The 19,403-nt window shown below is 36.5% G+C and overlaps 1 protein-coding gene across 1 annotated transcript in view; it reads left to right on the top strand.

Moving 5' to 3' along the window:
• Positions 1 to 19,403, top strand: part of ACSS3 (acyl-CoA synthetase short chain family member 3) — a 143,535-nt gene that overhangs the window by 94,092 nt on the left and 30,040 nt on the right. Inside the window, exon 9 of the mRNA XM_082850019.1 lies at positions 6,518 to 6,621. Coding sequence (XP_082706145.1) covers positions 6,518 to 6,621 — 104 coding nt within the window. The remainder of the gene's footprint in view (positions 1 to 6,517; positions 6,622 to 19,403) is intronic.

Here is a 19,403-nt window from a genome sequence, read left to right on the forward strand (position 1 = left end):
TCCAAGTACTAAGAAGGTTAAATATAAGTAAATTCTCATTGGACAGGTCATTTGAAAATCGCAAAATGTGAACTGAGGCTATAGATAAAATCCAAAAAACTACCAGAGGAATCAACAGAGGACCAAAGAGGAAAATCCAAACTGATGCCAATAGATGCTAGATGACAATAGTGAAAGATCTGCAAAGTTCTGAGGGAGAATTGTTAAACAAAAAACTTTTATTGAAGACTGAGGGCAAAATAGAAAAATGTGCATATGGACAAAGCTAAGAGAACTTAAAATCCAGAGACTTTCTTGACAGGAAAAATGCACACAGGGAAATGGTATGGGATATGAAAAAGCAGCAGCAAAAACTGATGAAATATGTTGTTGAATTTATATAGTTGTTACTATACTAATTATAATTGGATATTATGTTTAAACAGAAGCCAAAATAAATGCAATAAATAACTGTAACAAAACGGTGGAGAGTTTTTTCAAAAGGTAATTTGAATTTTCTAGTGGAGAGTAATAGAAGAAAACAGAATGAAGGAAAGATGGAAATAACCACAGGGACGTTGATGGAAAAAAATAATGATGTTCTGTTGTGTGAACTAGAGTTGATGAGGCATCACTGAAATAATCTATTTTTATTTAACTTCTGTTGGCACAAGTGAAGAGTAATATTCTCTTGTTTGGTAGTTTATGGACCTTGAAAGAAATATTCATTTTAGTTTTCTTCTGCCCTAACTTTATTACCTCAGAATTCTTCACCATAATCTATCTTTGGCTTTGTATCCATTACTATGCAGCTTCCTGTGTATTTTGGAATAAAATTAATTTAACAACATAACCATTTTTCTGTTTCCCTTTTTGCTTAATTTTCAACTTAATTTGAGTCTTGAATTATACTCAATTTTATATAGAATTGAGGAAAGAGGTATAGGTCTCATTCACATTAATCTCTCTCCCCCTTTTTTCTACTCTGGGTATTGTATATTATCAATTTGTTTATCCTTTTAGTATTATTCATCTGGAAGTAGATTCATCTTTCCATGTGTTACCATTATCAGAGCATCTCCCATATATTGAATTAGTATATAACAATCTAGGGAAGCATTATCCAGTAAAACTGATGTCTACAATATAGTAGGTACCAGCCACATGTCACTACTGAACTCTTGACAAAAGGTTAATACTATGAAGAAATTGATATTTTTATTTTTTTTCAATTTTAATTAATTTAAATTTTAAATAGCCAGAGGTGGCTGGAAGCTACCATATTGTACAGTGCAGAGACAGGACATATATAATTAATATGGGTAAATTTACTCTCCGGAGAATCCAAATTACTGTGAAAAATGGCTAATTTTCACTTAAAACAATTTTTTTTATTGTGGTAAAAGTCACATAATCTAAAACATACTATTTAAACCATATTTAACTGTACAGTTCAGTGACACTAAGTACATTCACACTGTTGTGCAACTCTCACCATCATCCATCTCCCAAATATTTCACCTTCTAAACTGAAACTCTGTCCGCATTAAACACTAGCTCCCCATTCACTTTTATGAAATGAATTTGTAAACAAAAATATATTTTTGAATTTTTTAATATGGGGCATTTATCTGTTTGTAATATTAATAAAATAATGGCAAGGTCATTAATGAGAAATTTCACTGTTGAAAAATGTATCAGTTCCTTTTTTGCAAGCCTAAAGGACTAAATGTTCTTTACAAAATAAGAATATAACCCTTGCTCTTAGGCATGAGTTTATCTTTAAACTATCTTATAATTTATCTTTCAATTATAGATTTATACTAAGAGTTTTTAAGTAATCATTTGGTTATTAAAATATAAAATTACATATCATGGTTTTGTTTGTTGTGAGGAATTAGGTGTTATGTAATATTGGATTAAATATTTATTAGAAGATTTTAAATTGTCAGTCATGTCTTATTCCTGAATTTTATCTTTGTTTGTAATGTATTTATACTCATTAATATTATACAGTTTGAAGTCTGTAATTGAGAAAAATAATAACTTTGGGGCAGTTTTAGGAACTTTAATACAAAAGTAGAGTGATAGTTTCTAGTGTATTTAGGGAAAGGGGATCATCTATACTATTTGATGTTTTTCTAAATTACCAATGAGCCCCAGAATTTTCCTCTGCTTTTGGTAAATAGTAAAGTGATTTTAATGGAAATGGAGGGATTTTTTCTGACTTGCAGAGAAGGCAGACACCACTTTTACTATTCTTTATTGAATATCACACCTTTCTATTTTGCTTATTAGCGCCATTATGAAGATTGCTATCATGATGATACTAATGTAATTAAAAGATAAGAAGAAAGGCAATAGAAATGTAATGCAAAACAATAATAATACTGCGTTTAGAGATATATAATGCTGAAATTTATCATGAGATAAGGAATCATTATTACAATCAATTATTTAAATTAATAGTTTACTTGGCTAGGGAAAAAAAGCCGAAAAATTAATTAAAACTTGTAAAAATGCTGGTAATATCAGGTATGAATTATCCCTGGATTAGCCAAATATTATTTTATATGGTGTGCTAACATTTTTTAAGTGACAATATTTTGCATTACATTTTCATTAATAAATATTTTTGAAATTCTAGGTATTACGTTTCATATATAAACTAATCACATGACTGTATGGATCGTCCAGAGCTCTTTGAAGTAATCTGTGGCTTGGCAGGTGATGGAAATGTGACCTCTGATATCCATAAAACTCTTCCTTTTGGTTGTTCTTTGCCTGTACTGTTAGAATCAGCCAAACCTAGCATTTTACAAATTTTAATACAAATCATCCAAATGCACACTATTCTTTTTTTTTCAGACAGCAAACTATTGGAAATTTACTTCTGCCCTTAAAGAAAAATTTGAGACTAATAAATTCTGTTATACATGTGCTATTACAAAGAAAGAAGGTGGAAAAGGTACAATATGCTCCAGAAAATGATTACACCTTCAATGAAATACAAAGAATAGCTCCTCTGTTGGTTAGTAAGAAAACCATGCTTGAAACCCCTTGTAGTCATAAACGGCAAAAATACAACAAAAATCCCAATATGTACATATAGGTGTGTGTGTTCTTTCTGTTCTTCAAATTTCCTGTGATATTACAACAGCAATATGGTATTTTAAAGTTAATCTATTGATAAAGTGTGAAGCATGTATCAATGATCAGTCGTTAAAGGTATCTGTTTAGTACAGTTTGAGGCAGCACAAAAGCAAGCAATAGTGGACATTTTCAGTCTTTTTTGCTTCTACAATTTGTCATGGATAGCCGTGTTTTCCTCCTAATCATGTTTTCTTTAATGTTACTTTTATTTAGGGTCAGGTATTTGAGAGTTTGGGTTTTTGGCTTATTTATGTGTTGGTTTTTCTTCTTCCAGTGACATACAACGTATTCCTGAAAGGCTTTTCAAGGAAACGGGAACTGTCAGTGGTAACAAGTCCCGTTGCTCAGACCTCCTAGATTATCCCCTGTCTTCACCTCCACTTTTTTTCCCCGGGGGTCCCCGGGGGCTGCCTGGGTTCAAGTCTCACCATCTCTGTGATGGCAGCAGCCTCCCAAAGCCAGGGCCCCTGGGCTCCTGTCCTGACCTTCCTTCTGTCCTCCCCACTCCTGCCAGTGGCGTCTTCCTAAAGCAAAAATCTCACTGTGCCACTCTCCTGCTTAAAATCTTTAATTAGCTTTTTTTTTTTAACATCTTTATTGGAGTATAATTACTTTACAATGGTGTGTTAGTTTCTGCTTTATAACAAAGTGAATCAGTTATACATATACATATGTTCCCATATCTCTTCCCTCTTGCGTCTCCCTCCCTCCCACCCTCCCTATCCTACCCCTCTAGGTGGTCACAAACCACCCAGCTGATCTCCCTGTGCTATGCGACTGCTTCCCACTAGCTATCTATTTTACATTTGGTGGTGTATGTATGTCCATGCCACTTTGTCACAGCTTACCCTTCCCCCTCCCCATATCCTCAGTCCATTCTCTAGTAGGTCTGTGTCTTTATTCCCGTCTTACCCCTAGGTTCTTCATGACCTTTTTTTTTTCTTAGATTCCATATATATGTGTTAGCATACTCAACCATAAAAAGAAATGAAATTGAGTTATTTGTAGTGAGGTGGATGGACCTAGAGTCTGTCATACAGAGTGAAGTGAGTCAGAAAGAGAAAAACAAATACCGTATGCTTTAATTGGCTTTAATTAGCTTCTCACCACCTTCATGGAGAAATCCAAATTCCTTAGAAAACTCTATAAGCTCCTTCATGACAAGGCCCAGGCCTGCGTCTCCAAATGGCATCATTTGTTCCTCATTTACCCTGGAAATGCATAATATTCTTAATCACAGAAGTTTAAAAAAAATCAGGAAGCTAATAGTTTGAATAAGATACAATTAAAATATGTTTATATTTTTCAGTCATAAGATTATCAACAATATGGCGTTTATATTTTTATTTTGTCTTGTTTTTACATAGCATCTAAAATCATAGATGTATCAACATCATTTTTTTTTTTTTTTTTTTGCTGTACGTGGGCCTCTCACTGTTGTGGCCTCTCCCGTTGCGGAGCACAGGCTCCGGACGCACAGGCTCAGCGGCCATGGCTCACGGGCCCAGCCGCTCTACGGCATGTGGGACCCTCCCAGACCGGGGCACGAACCCGTGTCCCCTGCATCGGCAGGCGGACTCTCAACCACTGCGCCACCAGGGAAGCCCTATCAACATCATTTTAAACTTTAAAACTTTACACTAGTTTTTCTTATACTTTAACTTACTTTTAATAGCTTAATGTGTTACTATTTATTTCATCCTGCTGTAACATTTCTGTCTGATGAGGTCATAATTGATAATCCAAATTTTAATTTCAAGCAAGTTATAAATGAATACATATTTGATTACCTAAATTTTAGCTTGAATTGCAAATATATATGTAGTTTGCTTAAAGTTTAAGTACCTAAAAATCCCAGGTATTTTGATTGATATCGAAGTCATAAAGATGAACGACCCTAAGGAGCTCACAGTGCACTGTGAGAAATAGGCAAGAAGCAAACAACTATAGAAGGAGATATATGTTCGTAGCAGAGGCAGGAAATGCACGTTGTTGGAGCACAGAGTGAGAATATTTGAATCTTCATCAGATCATCATGAAATGATGTAAGTTAAGGGAAGGGTAAAAAGTCTTCTGTGGCTATACTACATTGTTCAGGATGGGTAGGCAGGTTTTTATTTGATTAGTTTTTATTTATTTATTTGGTTTTTATTTTGATGATAATGAATTAACTCTTATACACACATTCTTTGTTTTGTTTTGTTTTGAACATCTTTATTGGAGTATAATTGCTTTACATTGTTGTGTTAGTTGCTGCTGTATAACGAAGTGAATCAGCTATACGTATACATATATCTCCATATCCCCTCCCTTTTGTGTCTCCCTCCCTCACCGCTCTAGGTGGACACAAAGCACGGAGCTGATCTCCCTGTGCTATGCGGCTGCTTCCCACTAGCTACCTGTTTTACATTTGATAGTGTATATATGTCCATGCCAGTCTCTCACTTCATCTCAGTTTACCCTTCCCCCTCCCCGTGTCAGCAGGTCCATTCTCTACACCTGCGTCTTTATTCCTGTCCTGCCCCTAGGTTCTTCAGACCCTATTTTTTTTTTTAGATTCCATATGTATGTGTTAGCATATGGTATTTGTTTTTCTCTTTCTGACTTCACTCTGTATAACAGACTCTTTGACAGACAGGCCATGGGGACATTGAGAATAGAAGAAAAAAATAGTCATTCTCTCAATGAACCACCAATAGTGTCAACTCAATTCTATTTTTCTTATTTCATCCTTTCTACACTGTGGCATGATGTTCCCTGCAAAGGATTCTTCGTCTCTTAGTAATCATATATCCCTTTTGATAGGAGGCTTTTTAACCTAGAAGGCCACAATGGCATTTCTTTTTAAATCACTAATCTTTCTTAAATATGTCCTTGGCATAGGGGAAATATGTGTTGAAATCGTAATAATCTACCAAAGTAACTCATGAGAAGGAGCAAGTGCATCATATTTATGAGCGTATTTGTTGCCTTAGCTGTTACTCCAGAGTGTATTTTTGTGTATAGACTTAAGTAGAATACAGCAATCAAATTTGGAGCTAAAATTAGCAGAGATAATGTCAAGGAGGAAAAAGGTTTTTCATTTTTGATTATTAGGTGACTATGACATATATTACAAAGATCAACTCAGTTGCTCTTCTCAGAACTGAGAAGCTGTAGCTGTGAATTCTACTTTTGAAGCATCTCTCTCCAGTGCTGTGCTATGCATTTAGTTATACCGCGTCCAAACAAATAATGCCTCTAACCATTCTACAACCATTCTACAGTGTTTTCCTCGGACAGAATTAATGTGATTAGATTCTACAATGTTTAAAAGAAGGTAGATGAAATTGTTTCAGTTTATTTTCAAGGAATAATTTGAATTTACTCTCTCTCTAATATTCAGGTTCAAAACATTATTTGTGGCTGGAGAACGATGTGACGTGGAGACCCTGGAATGGTCCAAAAAGGTCTTCAGAGTACCTGTCCTAGACCATTGGTGGCAAACTGGTGAGCATTTTCCAAACACGTACCTAAATATTGCAGACATGCTCAGAGGCACTGCAAGGATAGGAGGAAATTCTGAATTATGACCATCAGGGACAAACTCAGAAATCAGGTGGTTCTGGTTTCGATAGAAATAAGCAATTCTTGGATTATCTTTTTGTTAAAAAAGTCTCCTTAAATGGCATTGATGCTGCCATTCTCTTGGTCCCTGGGTATAAAGCCCTGAAGACCACTTTTGCTTCTCATCCTCTTTGCTTCATATATCCAGTGAGTCACTAAATCTCAGATTTCCCTTTGGATTCATCCCATCTTCAGTACTCCCATTGCCTCTAGCTGCAGCAGCCACACTGTCATCTACCCTGATTTAAATGATCCTCCTCACTCTGTGCTCCCTGCTTTCCTATAACCCTGCACACTGCTGCAGGAGTACTTCTTTAAAGCACTGTTTCTTTTATAGGATTTCCTGTGGTTCTCTGGCTCTTTTCTTATGATCAAGCAAATCAAATCTCTTCTGCCTAGCACTCAACAGACAAATGTATTTTTCACCAAAACGCTTATCATTATATCTGTAATTTATTTATTTACTTATTTATTCTCTATTTTCCTCCCACTAATTGATCCTTGGGAAACAGCTTGTCGTATTAAGTGGATAGAATAAAACTTTGGTACAGATAAAAAAAGACCTTCTGCTGCTTCTTTTGAGGAATGATTGTGTACATATGTGAAAGTAAGTAGTTTACCTGGAATCTGTTTTCCTTGTCACCGAGTGTAGTGATTTTGTTGGCTTTTCCATTTGGCCCACTGAAAGGAGCTATGAGCTATCAGAGCCTTTACAGACTTCCTATGTGTATATTTCAGTTCGGTCCTACTCAGTTCAACTAATTAGATCAACAATTGTATATTAGTATTTTCAGAATTTCCATCTTCTGAGCATTTGGGGCAGGGCATCAAATTTGGATTAAAAAATTAATAAAATTTCTAGCAAAAATTAGGTCTGATTTTAAAAATTCTAGCAAAAATTAGGTCTAATGTTAAGATCTAGAAGATCAAGTGAGAGACTAAAACTGAAGTTCAGTGTTTAATATTTTAGAACTCTTTGATTCTGATAAATTATACTTCTATATTTTCTTGGATATTGCTCTTTTGGAAAATGTGTTTTCTATATTCATTATAATATGAAACATAAAATGAATGATCAGAGCAGAGTACATGTTCTTTGAATAAGATGCAAATCAGAAAGAAAGTTTCTGTTGTCTGTAATTTGATTTGCTAAGGGAGAAATTTCTTATCTAAATTCAGATTTGTAACTATTCGGGAAACAAAAAAAGGTAAGATTCAATTTGGAGAAAGAGCACTGCTATGCGTAAAATACATAAAAAACAAGCGAAGAATTATTGCCTCTGCAAGGAAGAGTGTGTATAGACTTGATGAATCCCCTATTCATCCAGAAAGTTCTAACAGTTATTTTTCTGGGCGTAAAGAGGAAAATATTTTATCACCTTTAAGGTGGTTTTCCAAGGTGGTTTCCCTTTCCTGGTCAACATACAACTTGTTTCCAATACACAGTGACCTCACACAAGTGCTTGCAGAAGAGTTCTGTTCCCCACCCCTGGCTCCCTTAAAGGTGACTATGCTAAAGCTTGTTGAAGGCAACCAACACATTAATAAATAAAATTATGATTCCTTTACTTTTGCTTATTGATATCATTGCACATAATAGCCTGTGCAGATGTCTGTAGTTAGTGCATCCAGCCTTACAAAAAAGCTTACTGAATCCTGAGAAACAAGCATAAGAGGTCTCTGGTGGGTACTGAGTTCCACATGAATTTGCAATTTTTCTTTGACGTATTGTTCAGAAGGAATTAGTAGACACATTATGTCAGTGTGCTTTGAATGGCTGCTCATTACTGTGGAAAACAGTGTATTTCTACTAATAATGACGGATTCTTTCCATCCCCCACATTTAATTTTACAGCATTTGATATTGTGTCCAACTAAAGTACACAAATACATACATAGGGATAGGTATGTAGGTAGGTAGGTAGCTAGCTAGCTAGGTTAGTGGTTTTGTCCTTTATAAAAGAAATTTATCCTACGTGGTGCAGGTGTCTGCTACTAACAGAAAATTCAGTTAGAATCTTTATTTATTTGCATAGAAGAAATCAGTATTTTCAAAGTTGTATGTTGTGGTAAATAATTGCAAAGTGATACTGAAGTTTAATACTTGCAGCTGTTCACCTTTCTTAAGGTGATATCAGATTAATGGGGGAGAAAGGCAAGCACTTTATGGGTTATTATTAACTCTTAGAAAAAAGAAAGAAAAATTTGATATTTCTAGCACGTTTATGAATTTCCTAATATTTTACGTATCAAATAGATGGTCATGCACTTCCCCAAGAGGTAGATCAGCAAAAACCTGATCACATTTGAAGGAAGATTAAGCTTTGCCCAAAGGAATATTTTTCTTTATTTAAAATTTCAAGTCATCTACAAGGTTGCTGTTCCTTGTTATTGACTTAGAAATTGATATTATTTTATACAATCACACACTTTTATGAGCCTTCGATGCAATGCATAATTTATGAATTTGCTCTCTGATTACATTAATATATGTGTACAAATGAGTTGTTAAGAAACTGTGATGTGTAATTTGGAATTAGGGGTATGTTAAGTAACTAAAATGTATGAGTGAAAATTGATTAGTTCCTGTGACTTGGGCTATAAGAAGGCACTCTGCAGTCATTCCATTTATATTACAATGTTGTTTTTGTTACGCAAGTGAAATTTGTATTAGCAACAGCAGATTTCTAGTGACTAACATCCTCTTTTGATCTGTTAATACCAACACTCTTTGATGCCTGATTTAAATAATACCTAAGATTCTAAATTGAGAACTAATCTGTGGAAAATCCGAGAACAGATCAACTCCTTGTAGGGGCATTTTAATAAAGAATTGTCTCTGTTCAACCACTGAAGCATTAACCCCTTGTTTTGGATTGTAATAATGTAAACATTTAATGCTCTCATGAAGGAAACTGGTCTTGCTAAGTTTATATAGGAGAGTTGTATATATTTGATTCATAATTCTGGGTAACAGACAAATTGTCATTTACTCAGATGCTTTATCTTCATAGTAATTTATCCATAAGATGATTGGAAGCATCTGGATTATTGACTGAATTTTTCATTTTTTTAAATAGGGGTTAAGAAATAGAGGTGCTACAATCATAATTTGAAAAGGGGAAATTAAGAGAATTGATCATTGTTCCCTTAAGATATGATAATTTGTGTACAAAGAAATAAACAGCCAGAACTTCATTACCCTCAGTTGTACAATCACCAGATAAAACACTGCACTGCTATAGATCATTTTTAGTACTAAGATGAGCTTTTCCAGAAATCAAACAGCACAAAGAAAGAACTGTCAGTGCAGTGCATTGTGTCCTTTGCAAGAATTTTTTTTTTTCTTATTTAAGATGCCTATGAAGGAACTGTTTTCCTTTTGAGTGAATCACCTAGTACAAAAAAAAAAAAAAAAAAATTAAACAACTAAGTACTAAAACCCAAAACATAGTAGACCTTATCCCTTTTTGAAGTTTCCTCCTTCCTTTTTCCCTTCCTTCTTTCCTTCCTGGCTTCTGGCCTTCCCTTCTCTTCCCTTTCCTTTTCCTTCCTTCTTTCTCTCTTTCCTTCCTGTTTACTATAAGATATGGCACTAGTTTAGAAATGACTGCAGCAAAAAAGTTTGGCATCCCACTTTGTAATGTTATTTAATTTTATGTAGAAAACCTTTATTCTTTTACTTGCTATCAGTCACTTAAATAAAGATAACCACTGCAAAGTTAGAACACTCAAGTTCCACAGTAGCTTTTATAAGGGACAACTTGGTGAAGGGTTTAGATCAAAAGAATCAATGATTCTTTCCACCTGCTAGCAGAACAAATCTGTGTGGTTTCCATCAGAAGATACAAACCTTATGTTAAAGTGTTTTAAGTGATGCCCCCCTCCCCGTAGTGATGAAGTAATTGAAATGAGGTAATGACCACCACCTTGAGTAGCACTGGGTGATTTTGTTGTTTGTTTTGTTTCCATCACTTTAATGGAGGAGTAAAATTCTTCGTAGAGTTTTTATAACCCCTAGGAGGGATTTCAATGAGAAAATGGTAATCTCCTAATGGATTGAGACATTGGTGGCCATTGATCTTAACTTTATCTGCCTTGAGCCACCTTTGCTGAGTTCTTATATCTTGAAGTAATCACAACATTTCTCTCCCTGTTTGATTGAACTGCTGCAGTTTTAGTTGCAATTGCTAGTTCTGAAGTAACTATATTCTATATATAGCCTAAATGCTCCTCCTTTGAGGAAGAATCTGATAATTCTGGATTTTACTAGAATGGACCCACAGGCTCCAGCAAACTTCAGTCATGCTGATTCTTAAATCAAAATCATTGATCCTAAAGGCACACACATCCTAATACCATATTATTAAAATGTGTCAAGGCTACTTGACCTGATAATCCTTATTTTTGCGCTGTTTGGTAGGATATACTTCCTGAGGATAGATAACTGGGACAAGAGTTTTAACCCACAAAAATTGGTTAAGCTGACCAAATTCAGTCCTTATCCTTAGGTGTATCTGGAGAAGATCCATGAGCCCAGGATTTTTTAAAGGCAGCAATATCTTTTATTTACAAGAATTAAAACCACAAAATGGAATAATTCATTATAGTTTAATAACAGTTAACCGGAGATCTCTATGAGAAGTGATACAGGCTCAAATATAGTACTGTCTCATTCCTCCTGGGTAGACTAAATGTGATTTAAGACTTGATAGGTAGAGTGTCAAAGTTTAAGCCACATTTTTTTCTGGATCGTCCTCTTCCTTGGTTACCCTTGCATTTTCACACTTTCCACTTTCAGGCATCTGAACTGATATACTTACTGAAGAGGAATTTCCATCTGTCAGTGTGTAGTTCTGAGTTTAGTCTGTGACAGGGTATTCTCTTCATCCCTGGAATTCCACATGGGGAGTTTTATGACTCTTGTTATTTCTGCCTTTCTTTAAACCTTGTTACACCCATGTGCTAGTGTGTGACTTTCTTCCATCTTAAACATACCTAGCTTGTGCCCCATGCAAAAGCCTGTATGTTTTCCTGCAAAATGGCTTCCTAGGGCTAAGGGATAAGAAGCTCTGTATGGCTAACAATACAGCGAGGAAAGTATCTTCTTGGTGACTATCTTGATGACTCTATCTTTAATTATTCAAAAATCTGTTCTCTGTGGTTTGGGTGCCAATAGCCACTAGCATACATTCCTTTGGTTGCAGATCTTGAAGTAAAATATTTCTATGTACAACCAAATGCTGCCTTTCTAGGTTTTACTTTTCAACTGTCATTCCCTGCTTTCTGGGTTTTACTTAATATTTTCTGAGCCCATCAAATTCGGGCTGTGGTGGTAGGGTTTGGTTAAAGTATAGGCCTGCATTTTCAAAGACGGTGGATGAAGTAGACTTTTGAAATACACACTGTGGAACTCAGGGTTAGACTGGATAGGCAGTGCCACTGCCCCATGAACTGGCTTGTCCAGAATATGCCCTATGATGTTTTCAAATAGCAGAATGTAAAGAGTCTTTAGTAATATGACTGAATCACTATTGTCTGATGAACTTTGTTTTTCCCAGCAGAGTGGTCAAAAATAAATTCATCTCTCTTTTTCATTCACGGGAAAGAAATTGTAGATAGTTTGGCATGAGAAGTTGTGATTGGGAAAAGCAGTCATATAGACACAGTGTCATGTCAGCAGTGTTCAGCTAGTAAGACTGTGAAAGTATTCATCTGGTGAGGGAGGAAAAATGTCTTGATGTCATCTTTGTTGCCTGGCAACAGCATTTTTTTTTTCTCGTTTAGAGCAAGTCTTCGTTAGTTTAAAGTAGGTAATTGTTACTGACAATTTGAGAGGCAGGAGCTTAGAGGTAAGCTGTGTGAGTTTGGTTTGTGGAAGGAATAATCTTTTGTCAAATGTTAGGCTTGGTGAGGCTTTCTCTTTTGAAATGAATAACTGTTTACAAATTATTAATCCATCTGAAAATGAATATCCCAAGTCACACAGCAGCCACTGAATCAGACATTTTCATCTTTACAGCATTATAATGTGGGAAGAACACCAAGTTGGTGTTGTTTTCAGATATGATTACTATACATGAAGGAGTTCAGATATGTATAATTGCTTTTTAGAATCCCTGTTTATGCTCATTATTATATTAGTGATAATTTTTGACAAGAGACTAAACACTAAGAAATTGATTAATAATATGAAGTTGGTTTGGTCTGTGAAATATCATTTATTTTAATTGTCCTACCCTTGCCAAGAATCTCATTTAATACACTCTAGAAAGGTGGAAATATGTCATGTTTTTGTAGATCTTTACGAGACGAAGAGTTCCTAAACCCTCCCTTAACAAACCTTATTGTCTGGAAATTTGATTTTCCCTTGTTGCATGTAATTCTCTGCACTGTGGGCCCTTTGGCCCCATGAAGTAGTAGTTGCCAATTCCTCTTTTGCTGTCCGTTCTAATTAGAAAACAACAGGTGACTGTTCTCCTTGGAAAAGCAGTGTGGGTAGTAAAAAGTGATACTGAATCCCAATAAGACTGTTTAAATCCTGGTTTAGCCACTTACTCTGTAGCCGCTGGCAAGTCTCTAATCTAGTGCACGTGTGTTTGCTCACAGGCTTGTAGAAAGCTTGAAATGAAGCGAAATGTATATGAACAATGCAGCAAGTTCCTGGCCTATAGTAACATTCAATAAACCTTTTTCTTTTCCTTTCCTTTCCTTTCTGTGAATAATCTTTCATGAATATAAAGGCCATTTTTAGCATCCTGGTCTGTAGATAGTCCAGATTCAAGAAAACTTAGAACATAAGAGCTCAATTTATAAATGAAAATATTAATCATAGAGAATTTAATTTCCCAGTGTCAACTAGCTAGTTAACATTAGAACCAGAACTCTCATTGGTCTGTGTTGATCAGAGCCCTTTCTTCTTATGTTTTATCTTATGCTTTCATTAATACAGCATTTTTTATCTAATTCAACTACAGGTTATTTATGAGTTTCTCTTAAGGTTAGACGCAGTGTGCTGGTGAGAGAGTAGGATAAGACCAGTGTCTCTCAGGTTGAATTAATGGTTTGCTTCCAGTACCAAAAGGTAGGCTGCATTGAATCAAGTATTTTAAAATGTAATTGTACCATCTCGTGAACACAAAAGATTAAATTGATTTTCTTTCACTGTTGTACATCTCACTGTTTCTACTTTCTTTCTGCTACCACCATGCAAGTTATTTATAGCTTACAGTATAGATTTAGAGGTGTAGAGAATGGTTTCTTTACAAATTGCTTCTGTGCCCATCATGGTGTTGTGATTAATATGACTGAAGGGCCCTGTGCCACTGAATTGATTTATTTCCAGGACTTCAGCTCTCTGCATGGGCCACCAACTTCTAAAATCCATACTGCTTAAATGTAGTGTTTCTAGAACCGCAGTGGGAGCACAATGGCAGATTTCCAGATGCAGCAGGAGCACCTATTTATAGAGCTGAACCTGCCATAATGTTCTTCCTCTTAGCCCTCACTCACATCTACTCTTCTTTCTGTGTTGTCTTTCATCTATAAGCCAGAACCCTGGGGGTTGTCCTGGATTTCTCCCTCTTGCCCTGTCCCTATATCCAAACCATCAGCAAGGCCTTTTGATTCTGAGTGTAACTCCAACTTGGTCTCATCTTCCACTGCCACTCACCTGCATCAGACCACCAACATCTAACTGATTTCTTGCTCTGGGTTGGGATTCTCAGTTTAGTGCCACAGTTTGCAACTGAAGAGCTTTTTCTAAAGTGCAAATCTGAACAAATCTCCTCTGCTACAACTCCCCGAGTCCCCCAGTGTTCCCGGAATAATATCCAAATTTCTTAACACTTCGCGATCTGCCTTTGCTCCCCCCTCTCATTTTGTTCCTTATTTCTCTTCTTTCACCCCTCGCCCATCCCCCACCCCAGCAGCCCTGCAAGCTTTGCTCTGGTAAATAACTTGCAGTCAGTCCTTGGTGGTCTAATGTCTCAACTTTGCACATAACTTCTATTTCTGTTAGGCGTGTCTTTCCATCTTTAACACTCTCTTCTCCCCAAAAGAAATGCATTACGTAGGTTGGATATGTTCAATAAATATTTGTTGAAGGACTGACCTTTGAATATCATTCTTGGAATAAGAAAAAGATTGTAACAGACTTGCAACAGTAACATACAGTTTTTTTCTCTTTCCTGAGTCCTCTATTTCTCTTGTTCTCTTGTTCATTTGGGGATTGCACTGTGTGATTTGCTACTTATTTTTTAAGAACACTGATCTTAATAATGGAAGTCAGAGCCTAAAATTATGTAAGTATGTGTTTACTAGTCAGAAAACATTTCCTGAGCACAAAATGTCAGGGATTAGGCTTTGGTCCTGCTGATACAAATGGTTCTCAAAGCACACAAGAAGAACCTGATTTCAACTGCAGGCTAGGAGAGTGTTTTCATATAATTACCTGTGCAATTCTTTTTTGAAAGATTTTGTAATATTCTTGATGTCAAGTGTTCCAAGTATCTATTGCTGTGTAAAAAATATTTACCCTAAAACCTAGTGGCTAAAAATAACCACCATATCTCATGATTTTATGGATCAAAGATATGAGTAGAGATCAGCTAGGGATTTTGTGCTCCAAGTACTGTTGATTGAGACAACACAGAGAGAATCGTGTGGTGAATGAGCTGCTCTGGAGGCTCCAAAGTGGCTTCACTCTCATGCCTGGGACTGCTGGAAGGCTGGACTCAGCTAGGACTGTTGTCCAGAACGCCTGCAAGTGGCATTTTTAGCTTGGCGGACTCAGAGTAGTGGACCACCTTACATGGCCCCTCACGGGTTCCTGAGACAGTGTTCTGAATCTCTTAAGGCCTGTGCCTATAAACTGACAAAACATCACTTTCACTCTTTTCTGTTACTCAAAGCCATCACAAGACAGTAGAAGAAGTATTAAACAAGTTGCACCCACCTGTAATCCACGACTGTGGAGAGATTTCAAGGTTGTGGGTGTAGCCTTTGGACTCTTCAATGTAATTTCTCCTTTGCTCACCATTCAGAAATGGTGTTAAGAAATTCCGTTAATATTTTAATGTGTATCTTGCCAAGATGTATATTTTTGCCCAATGTATATTATTTATTAAAAAATTAAATCACATTGTGCATTGTGCATTTTACAACATTTATCTAAACAATATTTTGTGAGAATTATTTCCTATCACTAGACATTTTCCTATGGTGTTTGGTTTTGCATTACTCCTTAATATGGAATAATTCCTATATTTTTGGACAATCTTTTAAACTCTAGTATAAACAGTACTGTGGTAAACATCCTTGATACTTAATATTTGTGAGCTCTTACAAATATTTCCTTGTGTATATCCCTTAAAGTGGAACAACTGAGTTAGAGGCTATGCTCAACCTTTAAGAGTTTTTAGAAAAATTGCCATTTTTAAGGCTTTTTATAAGAATTGCCAACTCGCCTTTCAGGAATGCTGTATTGATTTGTAGAAACACTAACACTTATATAACAAAAGTGATTGTCTTTGGCTTGTGCGGGCAATCTGTCTCCCATCTACCACCTAACTGAGCTCTAGTCTTTCTGTCAATCTAGTGAATTGATTCTTGCTGTTCAGAAAGCCACAGGAATCTCTGTCGTTAACCAGCCATCCTAAAACAGCTCCCATCTGGCCATCATTTTCTCCCACGTCTCTCTCAAAGCCCCAAATTAAATAAACCTGATCATAAAACCTACATGATGCCCAAATATTTAAGTAGCTTCTATTTGCATTGTTGCGATTCGTTAACTTCTTTGTTTAAAGGTCCACACTAGCTCACAACATCACTCAGACTAAAAACTTAAGGTTTTAAGAGGACTTTGAAGTAGTTTTACATGAGCTGTCTCCTCACTACGTCTCTGACTTTATTTCCTGTTAATACTTTCCTCACTTGTTCTGCTTCAGTCCCAGTGGCTGCCTTACTGTTCCTCAAATACTCTAGGAATAAACCTACCTCGGTACCTTTGCGCTTGCGGTTCCTTTCTCCTGGATTCTTTGTCCCTAGATATGTATAAGGCACACGTCCTCACTTCTTTCAAGTCTTTACTCAAATGTCACTTCTCAGGGAGTTTTTATCTGGCTACCCAGTTTAAAATTGCACTCCCTTCCCATCGCTTCTCATATCCTAGTCTCATATCCTATCTGTGCTTTCTTTATGTTCTTAGTGGTTATCACTCTTTGACATGCTGTATGTTAGACTTTTGAATGTTATTATTGTTTGTTTCCCCAATTAAAATGTGAGCTCCACGAAGGCAGGGATTTTGGTCACTTTTGTTTATTGCTCTATCCCCAGTTCTAATGACAGCACCTAGCACATAATAGCTGCTCAATAAATGTTTGCTAATAAGTGGTACGTACCACCATTACTTCCATTTGCAAGTATGAGAGACTGGACTCACTCCGTGTCACAAAGGTTTTTCTTCCTCTGCTGGGATGCAGTCTGGGTGAGCTCTATTTTCTTCTCTCCTCTGTATTCTATACGGGAACCTCATGAGTGGCACACTTATCTATGACATTCTTCTGCTCTGAAAGAACTATGCGAACCAGGACAAATGGTTTAAATTTTCTATGTTAGGCCTTAGTACTTTTCATCTGTTAAAATATTTCCTTTTCTCCCTATCAGCTTATAGTTGGATTAAATGCAATAATGTAAACAAAAAGCACTTAGCACATGGTACATGGCATAACTCATGTTTGAAAAAATTATGTTTATTAGTTCTCTCTCCTTTTCTTCCTTTAGAATTTTTAAGGAAAATTCATTTAGGTAACAGCTCACTAATGCAATAAGGTGGAGTGCGGCAGTAAAAACACTAAAATAATAATGAAATATCTGTATTAGCTTCTCATGCAGTGTGAATATAAAACATACCAAGGTAACTTATTCTTCACAGCCTTCAATTTCCTGCCATCTTCTTCCTGGTTGTCTCATCTAAGGAAATTATGCTGGTGAATTGCTGAGCATTGTCTTTCTAAGGTTGGACCTCTTTGGAAAGATTTCTCCAAATGAAGTGTCCAATTCTTTTCTTCAAAGACAATGTTCTGGTTTGTTCAATGTAGCTCTTTCCCAGTCAAAATGTGACATCTGGATTTCCTGTCTGCTTAGATAACTGCTAGCCAGTTAATTATAGCCTGGGCAGTGTGAAGCAGATGTTTTTAGAACGTCTTTGAAATGGGGCTTTGGGAGTCCTTTGGAGCTTGATTAAGGACTGCAGCATGCCTGGGGCTTTCCCTAACTGGAAGCCTGTTCTGCACGTGGACCTGCTGGGAAGCCAGGGTGGTTATACAGTCTGTGTGCATGAATGTGTGAGCATGCATCTGTGTGCCTGCGGTGCAGATTGATCAGTTCTTGGGTCTTGGGACGTTCGGGGGTATAAAGAGAGAAAACCAAAGTCTCTGTAACAACCATTATGGTCTTTCTCAACCCACTTTTGTCCTAACTGTGGCTGCTTTTATTATACTTAGATTCCTAGGAACTGTCATTTTGTCTGACTGTATCCTTTGCATGTCACTACCAACAGTTCATTTTTAATGCTCTAAATGAATATCAAAATAAAGTCAATAAGTGCTCACTTTGGCAGCACATATACTAAAATTGGAACGATATAGAGAAGATGAGCATGGCCCCTGCCCAAAATAAAGACAACAAGATGCTCAGATTATTAATGTTCAAAGTATAAACTTACATTATCTTCTTGAAGTAACTGAATGGATAATACTTTTCATTGCCCTTAAAATTCAGTCAAAATAATCATATAGAAAAATATGCTTTTCCTAGTTCCTTTACAATCATAAACTACAACAAAACAGCTGAAGGTTAAAGGTTATGAGTATGTAATCACTATGAAAAGATGCTTAAGAATCTCAGGAAGGATGTATAGTGTCAACTTAGGCAGTAGATATTGACAGCGCTTCAGTTTCTTGTGTCTTTATTTAAGAGTAGGTTTTATTCTCCCTTCCTTGTCCCACACTCCCTTCCTCCCAGTTTTCAGAAGAACAGAGTGCCCATGTCTTTTATAAGAATCCACACTGAGATGAGATGAAGCAGGGTGCAGTTACAGTTTCGTTGTTGCAGGGTTTTTGTTTTTCTTTTAAGCAGCAGATACTAGAACCATTGATAGGTATTAGAGCCACTGGAAGGTACATTTGTACGTTCTAGAGCTATGTGGTGACAAGGGCTGAGAGGCCTTATGGTGTTGAAAAGTGTCAAGAGTTTGTACTTCAGATGATCGGAGTGCCCCTACTGAGCACCTGAACTTGACAAGATATGCTTTAAAAATAGAAGATTGACTTCAGAAGCTGCTTCTCACCACGGTGGGAGGCAGAGCGGCAGCATCTTGAAGGGGACATCTCTTTTCCTAATGTGTCTTAGTACCTTCTGTTCTTCTTGTCACCTTGTTATGTCTGAGTACCTTCCATTAAGCACCTCACTCTGCAGGGTTGCTTCCTGTCATCACCACTGCTCTCATCTCACTGCTCTTGCAGGGTAGCTGAGATAAATACTCAGACGTTTTCCAAAAGGCAAAGGGAAAAATGCTGCTAAATTTCCAAACCTGTGGATTTCCTCCCATGCTTTGATTGTGCTGTAGGGAGAATGCTCATAGCTGATAGAATGCCATGGTCATA

This window comes from Leucopleurus acutus (assembly GCF_964270905.1).
Source record: "Leucopleurus acutus genome assembly, chromosome: 11".
Lineage (NCBI taxonomy): Eukaryota > Metazoa > Chordata > Mammalia > Artiodactyla > Delphinidae > Leucopleurus > Leucopleurus acutus.